Below are 9,555 nucleotides of genomic sequence, written 5' to 3' on the forward strand. Positions count from 1 at the left end.
GGATTACAGTTTTGTGCCACCTCGCCCAACTCCATCTTTTTTATTTATTTATTTTAATATTTACTTTTTAGTTTTAAGTGGACACAATATCTTTATTTTACATTTATGTGATGCTGAGGATGGAACCCAGTGCCTCAATGCATGGTAGGCAAGTACTCTACCACTGAGCCACAATCCCAAAACCAAAGATACTACTTTATCACTTTCAATTTTTTGATTTTTATTTCATAATTTAAAATAGTGAATTGTTATATATTTGTACAGGCACACAATATAACTATATAATATGGTCATTTTTTTTCCCTCCAATACCTCCCCTTTCTCTCCCCTGTTCCTGCCTCCTGGTACTCACTTTCATTACCAGGAAAAAAAAGTGGGGAGTAGGGGATAAAATAGGGTACCAGAAATAAAATAAAAACTCCATGTCCTTACCTTCACCCCAAGGCCTGTTTTCTTCTAGGCCTGAATTCTTAAAAGATTCAATAAATCTTATATATAATTCATTTAAAAAAAAATAAAATTACAAGAAAGACAGTTTTCAGAAATACAGTTATTCGGAGCATTAATTTTTATCAAAATTTAGTATTATGGGATCATGTCCTGTCATCTTCACAAATGTAAGAAAGTCTTCAGGGCTCAATCCCATGGTTGCAGCATTGGTCATTGGATGAAAGTATACCTTTTCGTGTCCACCTTCCAGAAAAGCAGAATCCAGAACAAATTTTACATCTCCATCATCACAGAAGAGGGCCAGAGGTGTGGCACAGCCTTGACCAACTTTCAGTTTTTCAAGCATGACTGTTTCATCAGCAAATCGCAGACCTCCGCTCCCAACACCTAACTGTTTGGCAAGATCATTTAAATTAATTTGTCTATCATGAAGAACTGTCACCAACCAATAGTTTTTTTTCTTTTTGTCTTTAAGAAATAGGTTCTTACTATATGCTCCTTTCAGATGCTGGATATGAGGCATCATTTCTTCAACTGTAAACACCTACAAAATAATCACATATATGAGAAGTTTAGGAATTAATATGCATATATACATACTTACACATTATGAAATATTTACAATCCCTTTTCTCAATTCCTCATCTTAGGATCTCAGGCAGTTTCTCTTTAGACCAGTGTTCCATTCCAAGGTGCAGCCAAGCATGCTCTCACATTCCAAAAAAAAAAAAAAACTTTAAACTTTGGGTATTAAAAGTAGACAGCTGCATAAGACTTGGAAACTTACATAAAAAGCATCAAAAAAATCTGGCAATATGCACAGGTAAAGCCCAGCACAGTGGCACAACCTGTAATCCTAGCGACACCTGTAATCCCAGTGGCTCAGAAGGCTGAGGCAGGAGGTTTGCAAGTTCAAACCTAGCCTCAGCAATTTAGCAGACCCTATCTCAAAAAGCGGGGGTTGGGGGTTGGAATGTGGCTCCGTGGTTAAGCACCCCTCAGTACCAAAAGGTGGGGGGCGAGGATGTCAGAGACCATATGGAAGAGAGGAAGGTCAGAAAAACAGTCTTGATGTTGGATTTGTAAAGGTAAGGAATACTAATTTTGTATTCTAGTCTTTGGAGATCGCCATTTTAGCCATTATCGACTGTCACTTTTGGGTAAGCTTCATGCCCCTGCACCACTCAAGTTAACTAGTTTCAGGAAACGTACAAATATTCACATTAGTACATTAAACCATGTTAAGGGCTGGGGGTTGTGGTTCAGTGGTATAGTTCTTGTCTTCCACCTGTGAGGCACTGGGTTCGATTCTCAGCACCACATATAAATAAATGAGTAAAATAAAGGTTCATCAACATCTAAAAATATGTCTTAAAAAATGTTAAAATGTGCATATTCGCAACCATTTTTTTTTGGAGGGAATGGTGATTTTTGCCATGCTGGTAAAGTGTAAAGAGTAACCTTTGTGATAAACTGATCCATGACTGCAAAATATCAACCCCTCACCTCCGGCTGTACGTAGGGGCCACTAAATAGGCGGTTTGGTGCTTTGTATCACTTTATATACACAAAGTGGACAAACTGACCACAACCAGACCGGTTAGATGCACAAGTTTTCCATATTTTGAACTAGTTCTCAACATAGTATGTGATCAAGTCACTCCAAGAAGAAAACAAGTTTCAGGACAGCCTTACAGTCACTAATCGAAAGCACTCTGCTGTACATCACCCCTGGAACGCCTGATCTCCACGGCCTCGGCGGATGGACCTGCAGTGAGCGAGCACCTGCTCTGGCCAGGGCTATCCCTGTAGTCACGCCTAACGCGAAAGCCTCACCTCGGGGTGTTCCACGACCTCCGTGCGGATGGCAAGGGCATCGAGTCGCTGCTCCAGCGCTGCACGCAACTCAGAGCCCGCCATTCCACCGCCACGCCGACAGCCTGAGGCGGAAGTGCCGGAGGGATGACAGCCGAGCCGGAAGCCCAGTGTGCGCACCTTCCGGAGGCGGGGCCGCGCCGCCCTGCCACTCTGCGCCAGCCTACGTCTCCACGCGCTAATGCCTGCGGGGGCCTAGTCAGACTGCCTGCGGCAGGGAGGTTACTGTATTCGCTCAGTGCTCCCAGATCCGGCCGGAAGTTTCCTGGGTCCGCACGTTTTTCGTTTAAATAGAATCCATTTCCATTGCAGCGCTAACCGGGACTCACTTTTTGCTTGGTAGTTTGATAACATCTTGGTGCAGTGTTTTCAGCTATACTGGCAAACACGCATTCACCACTTGAGTGAGGCATGAAATTCCACGTTAGGGTTTCACTTAGAGATTTAGATTAAGGCTCAAATCTCATACGGAACCTGGGAACGTTCAATGTTTGTGTGGATGAGTTCGGGTAACTTCTCTTATCACTTGCAAAATGAGTCTTTACCAGGAGCCTTGGAAGAAGCTGCAAAAGAAAAAGAAATCAGGGCTGAATTTACAATTAACTTCACCCAGAACTGACTTTAGATAACACAATTTTCTCAGCTTTATCTGCCTCCTAGACTTTTAAGTTGTGGTTTTTTGTTGTTGTTGTTGTTGTTTTTTAAGGTCCATGTTTGCTTATTTGCTTACCCCTCCCCTTTCTAGGCGCTGGGGGTTAAACCTTGGAGGACCTTGTGTGCTGTGCCTACCACTGAGCTACATCCCCCACCCCCACGCAGTTGTTTTATTTCTGATTATAGAAACAACAGGTCATTTCCCATGGCCTCAGTAAATTCAGATCAACAACAAAATCAATTTATCGCATTACACCGTTACAGGGCATTTGGAAAACAAGAGTAAAGGTCACTCAAACTCCAGTGTTCCTATAATGCTATTGCTACTTAGGTCTGTCTTTCCATTCTTGTGCTTGTTTCTTTTATTCTTGTTGTTTTGTATAAACGAAAGTTTTTCAGATAATTGAAACCTTCATATATACACAGTTTTGTATCCTGCTTTTATCAGTTACAAGCATTTTCCTGTTTCTACACTGTTTTCCTATTTTAATAGATATGTATTAAATCATAGTTTTGTTAAGAGTTTTTATTAGTTTTTGTTATTTTTGAGGTACTGGGGTGGAGCTCTAGGCCTCATGAATGCTACACCAGTCCTTTTCCCCTAAGCTACATCCCCAAACCAGGATAATAATTTTCTTTATCATTTCTGCATTGGTGGACATCCTGTGTTAATGAATTCTAATATTCTAAATCGCTTTCCAAAATAATTATTCTTATTTATAATATATTAACAATGTATGAATTAACCCATTTTTCTACATTTTGGCAGATATATAATTTTAAAATTTGAAAGACAAAAGGGACCATTTATTTTTTAATATGCATTTTTCTGATTATTACATATATGTATATATAATTTCTAAATTAAAATTTTATTTATTTAATTTTATTTACTTGCTTATTTATTTATTTATTTATAACAGTACTTGGGATTGAGACCAAGGTGTTCCACCACTGAACTATATCCCCACTATTTTTATTTTTGATTTGAGACAAGATGTCACTAAATTGATGAGGCTGGCCTTGAATTTGTAATCCTCCTGCCTTACCTCATGAATTGCTGGGATTACAGGCTGTGCACCAAGCCCGGCTGTAATTTAATTTTCTTTTTCTTTTTTTAATAAGCATTTTTTTCTGATTACCCAGGACCTGCATATGTTTCCATGTTTAGTCTGTGGTCCTACCAGCCTGGATGCACCTGATCACATCTGTTTCCATGTTTATTATTTTATTTTCCCATTTGTGAACTAGCTTTGTTCCTTTCTTGACTCATTTATCCACTGAATGAATATTAATGGGTTTGATACTGATAAATAATTATCTTTCATTTGTCATATATCCTCCAAATCGTGTTTCTTTCATTCCAGCTTCCATCTACAGAAGTAAACTCATTTTTGTGTAACCAAATGTCACTCTTTTTAAGCTTTTTTTGACCTAAGTTTCTAAACTTAGGAGTTTAAACTCCAGCAATAGAATATTCAGACTATTTTCTGTTTTGTTTTCTTAAGAATATTTAATTATGGGGGACTGGGGCTATATAGCTCAGTGGTAGAGTGCCTGCCTTGCACGTATGAGGCACTGGGTTCAATCCTCAGTACCACATAAAAATAAATAAAGACACTGTGTCCATTTACATCTAAAAAAAATTTTTTTTAAAGAATATTTAATTATGGGGCTGGGGCTGGGGCTCAGTGGTAAAGCGCTTGCCTAGCATGTGCAAGGCACTGGATTTGATCCTCAGCACCACATAAAAAATAAAATAAAGGTATTGTGTCTATCTACAACTAAATATATATATATATTTAGTTGATATATATATATATATATATATATATATATATATATATACACATATGTATATAAAAGAATATTTAATTAATTAAAATGTATTTAAGATTTGCTTTAGCATATTAGGTGTGATGTGCTCACTTTTTTCAGTAGGTTTTGCTAAAAATGAAATTTGAATAGTAAAGATTACCCATTCCAAGAAATGGCAGACAGCCATTTTATTTATTAAACATATGTGTGATCACTGCATGCCTGTAATCCTAGCTGCATGGGAGACTGAGACCAGAGAATTTCAAGTTTGGGGCCAGCCCTCTCTCAAAAGCTTAAAAAAAGACTGGGAATGTGACTCAGTAGTAAGTGCTCCCTGGTTCAATCCCTGATAACTAACACACACACACACCCTGGTGTACACTAATGATTTGTTTTTGTTTTGTTTTGTTTTAGGTACTGAGGATTAAACCAAGGGGTGCTTTATCACCGAGCTACTTCCCAGCCCATTTATTATTTTTTATTTTGAGACAGGGTCTTGGTAAATTGTCCAGACTGGCCTCAAACTTGTGTTCCTTCTGCCAAAACTTCCTTAATTGCTAGAATTATAGGTGTGCACCACCATGCCTCAGCACTAATGGCTTCTTTAATTTTAAGTACCTGTGACTGAACAACCAAGTATACTGCAACCAAGATTTTACAACCCAAGACTTTTGTTATAAAACAGAGCTAAATAATCTATGGTGAAAGAACTATGTCACTGATCAACAAACAAAAAACTACTATCATAACTCAGGTTTAATGCAATATTTATTTGTTAAACATATGTGTGATCACTGCATTAAATGCTATCCGTCCTTTGTCTTCAGAGCAAATACATTGGAAACAGTAATAATAGGAAATAGGTTACATTAAAAATTATCTACAGTGAACTGAATTAACTCACTGGTTGGATTAAGACTCTCTTACAACACAATCATTTCTCCTCTGAATCTTCTTTCACTGTCTCACACATGAGCTTTTGGGGGACATCATATCTAAACCATAACAGACATGGATTGCAGCAAGCATTTAAAAAAGATAGGTGGGCTCTTGGAGAGAAAGAAAAAGAGATCCTTACTAGATGGAGGCCCAGATATATGAGCTTGACCAGACATGCTTGTCTGGTTAGATGAACAATTCTTCAGTGTATGCTTGTACCAGATCAACTAGAAGAAAAACATAATAATTTACATGTCACCAAGTTCAAAGATCTACACAATGTGCCCACACCTAATTTATAGCTAGTCGCCTTAACCAAAAAGAAACCTGAGGAGCCACATACATGGCCAGTGGGGATGTGGGATGAAGAAATAACTTTTTTTTGAGAGAAAAAACTGATGCAGACTGCCAAGATGAGGAAGTTGCAAGATAAGAAAGAAGCCTCTGAAGCCAAAGTACAGTTAGAGGAGGATTTATGAACCTTGAAAATACCTCTTGGTTTCCCCCATATTGTTGATGGAGTTCAAAGAGGAGGAAGATTAATACCTGCAAGCCTGGCCAGTGGCAAACAGTGGTAATGCAGAAAACCAAGCAGCAGCAGCCAAGGGCTCTTGTGAACAACAGGTGGATGGTGGACTTTGGAAAACAATTTAGACAGAGGTTGGGAGAGTCCCTGGCTGCTTTGTGGTCATGCCTGTGAGATTTAAGGGTGCTGGGAATCAACAGGGGCAAGACAGTCCATATGCTGTATGTTATTGATACTGCACAACCTTGTGACTTAGATTGCTAGAAACCAGCAGGGGCCAAGAGAGAACCCAGTGTGCTAGGAGCTAACAGGGACCAAAAGAGAGCCCGAGTGTGCCAGGAGCCAACAGGGGCCAAGAGAGCCCAGATATGCCAGTAGCCAGAAGGGAGGAGAGACTTTAGGAGGTGTTAGAGCCTGTTACCTGTGAAGGTGTACCAGAAACAAGAGGTAAAGCACTTATACCGTCCAGTGCTTGTTACAATGATGGTTCCAGCTGTGGACAGCTGCATGTGTGGATGTCAGTGGCTGCAGAGCCAGAAACAGACACTGTCTAATTTGATAATAATGCAGGACAAAGTAGTCAGTGAGCTGAACTACACACTGTTGATGATCATAGCAAATGAAGCATCCCCTATAATGATATGTACTGGCAGTTGTGCTGTGTATGGGGGCAAGTTCTATGGCAAGAGAACAAACCTGTTGGGTGACTCTCATACTTAAGTTTAGAGACCACTAGTCTTATCCAATAGTATTTTTTCCCCAGTAGCTTCTAGTTTTGAAATTATGATTAGAATGGTCTTTCCTACTCAAGTCAATGAATCACATAATTAACATTATCTTCTCATCTTTAACATTTAAACATTTAATCCATGTGGAATTTCCTACCATAAGAACTATAATGTTCTTGAGGACAGGAGCCTTATCTAGTAGGCACCCCTCAGAATTATATTACTTTCCAGGAGAGAAAGGCTTTGGGGATGAAAACCTTTTCCTTACCCTCTTAGGTTTATTCACAGAGATGTTTGAGTTAAACTAACAAAAGACATTATCAGAAGAAAAAAAACACCATTTTTATTAACATTTACCTGAATAAAAGTTCACAAAAAAGAAGTCAAACTCTAAGAAGCAGTTAGATTTGGGGGCTCACGTAGCCTTTTAATAAAGGAAGTTTGATCTGAAGAGAACTGTTTCATGTGCCATAATTTAAAATATCTCCTGGAAAGAAATCCTAATAAAATGACTGATTTCCTGTTTCACAGCTGGTTCATCAATTAAAATTTTAAAAAGGAGCTATTTCCTGATAGCTTATCATGGGAATTAAGAACTTCTGCTGGTGTCATCACTCACCAATATTTTGAGCAAAATTTGCTCCAAAACAAAACAACAACAAAACTCTAACAGATTATGTTACCATGATTCTATTTCTGTAAATATTCTCTATGAAGAGGGAATCTCTTGCCTAGCATGTGTGAGGACTGGGTTCAATTTTCAGAACCATATATAAATACATAAAGGTCCACTGGCAACTAAAAAAAAAATTTTTTAAAAAGGGGAGGAATCTCTTATGAGCCTATTCAGAAGCTTGGTTAAGATGGTATTTCTCCCCAGTTAAATTATTATTTTCTGACTTCCATATTCTGTCCTTTGGAAGGAAAGCACTAAATCTAATTCATGAAACACACACAGAAACAGGAGAATTAAACTTCACCTCCTAATGGGGCTTATATACATATATTGTTTGAAATGCTGTAAGAAAGATTTGTCCATTTTTTATTTTTTTTGAGAATTTATATCAGCATGTATGTGTATGTGTGTGTGTGTGTTTTCAACATTTTGGGTTGAAATCCAATACTGTTATTTTGCTGCTCAACTGTTTCTAGCTTAGTGATAGAGTGCTCACCTAGCATGCACAAAGCCCTAGGTTCAATCCTCAGCACTATCAAAGCTATTCAGAGCTCTTCCAAGTTGGCTTTCTGTTCCTTTACTGTCCTCATTTTTTAAAAATTGTCATTTTCCCCTATATTTTGTTGAATAGCTTGAATTTTTATAGCATAAAATTAGATTATTTTCCGTTTAATATTGGGGGAGGGGAAGATATAAATACTACTTTGGTGTTCTACCAATCTATTTTCTGCTTCTCAACTGCTTTGCAAGGCCAGAGAACAAAGAACTACTTCTTGGAGAAAGTAAACTTCAGTAGATATTTGTAAATGGTAGGTCCAACGATAGTAACTGGAATTAATTTCAACAGTTTTCAAGTATGTGAGTGTTAGGTTTAAATTAAAAGATCCCCAGGAGCGGGGTGGTGGGAAGGCTAGGGGGTAAGGTTTACATTCAATCACTGAGCAACACTTTTTTTTTTGCCTTTTGTTTGTTTGGCAGGGCTGGGGATTGATCCCAGGGCCTCCTGCTTATGTGTGCTCTCCACTCCCGAGCCACACCCCCAGCCCCAACCAGTAAGGCTTAGTACAAACTTTTGTGGTAGGCACCCGAAGGCCAAAAAAAAAAAAAAAAGGAAAAAGAAAAAAGATGGGTGGGTAGAGGCATGAATTAGGAGGTTACATTATGGGAGAAATAAAGGAAAGCAGGCTTTTGAGTAAGCAAAATCTTCTATATAAGAGTTAACTTATTGAAGCCATTAACTATGGCAGTGTTCGATGTCAAAACACTTAACAGTCAGAGACGGTGATGGCTGTGGTCAAGGGAACGGGCCCAAAGACACTCTCCTCAAAGTGAGGCATATAGGTGGGAGGTGGCTTAAAAATCACAAGAGTAAACACTTACATGAACTCTGCGCTATTATCAACACTTTATCAAATCACTAAACCTTACTATGATCCTGTGAAATAGCTTCTGTCGTTACCATATTACAGATGAGGAAAGTGAGGCAAAGAAAGTTGAAAACACCTCCGTACATATGGGAAATAAATCAGGTTAAGAACCCAAGCTCCCTGGCTCTACTATAAATTCTGTCCGAAATACTTCCGAAAGAACTCCTCGTACAGTACCACCATCGCCACCTTTCCTTGAACTTTTTCCTTTTTGTTAGTTACATGTGTCTTTGAAGGACAGCATTTTCTCACATTTCCTCGTTTAGTTTTCCCTCCGGTGTAGACACTGCAGCCACAAACAGTCCCGGAGAAGCAGTAATTTGTTAAAAAGGGAAACGTGCAGCAGACGCGACAAACGACACGCGGTGGATCCTGGAAGGAGACCCCTGATTGCACCATCACAACACCTCGGACAGCCAGAGTTCCGGGCGACAGCGACTGTTTAGAATTCGGGGGAAAACC

General features: G+C 38.9%; 1 protein-coding gene across 1 annotated transcript; it reads right to left on the reverse strand.

Annotated features, from left to right (window-relative positions):
* Nucleotides 1-302: 302 nt before the first annotated feature.
* LOC107137277 (prolyl-tRNA synthetase associated domain-containing protein 1) lies at nt 303-9,553 on the reverse strand. Its single transcript, XM_015479660.2, has 4 exons — nt 9,346-9,553; nt 5,876-5,963; nt 2,287-2,888; nt 303-994 (listed from the first exon to the last, which is right to left on the reverse strand). Exons 3-4 carry the CDS (start codon nt 2,368-2,370, stop codon nt 563-565), a joined length of 516 nt encoding a protein of 171 aa, XP_015335146.1. The 5' UTR covers nt 2,371-2,888; nt 5,876-5,963; nt 9,346-9,553; the 3' UTR covers nt 303-562.
* Nucleotides 9,554-9,555: the final 2 nt, after the last annotated feature.

Source organism: Marmota marmota, unplaced genomic scaffold (assembly GCF_001458135.2).
Source record: "Marmota marmota marmota unplaced genomic scaffold, marMar, whole genome shotgun sequence".
Classification (NCBI taxonomy): Eukaryota; Metazoa; Chordata; class Mammalia; order Rodentia; family Sciuridae; genus Marmota; species Marmota marmota.

Excerpts from the sequence above, each read along its gene's own strand:
- LOC107137277 (XM_015479660.2), bottom strand. The coding sequence starts at position 2,370 with ATGGCGGGCTCTGAGTTGCGTGCAGCGCTGGAGCAGCGACTCGATGCC. Across the intron at positions 995-2,286 it reads AGGTCGTGGAACACCCCGAG|GTGTTTACAGTTGAAGAAAT; the intron begins GTGAGGCTTTCG and ends ATTATTTTGTAG.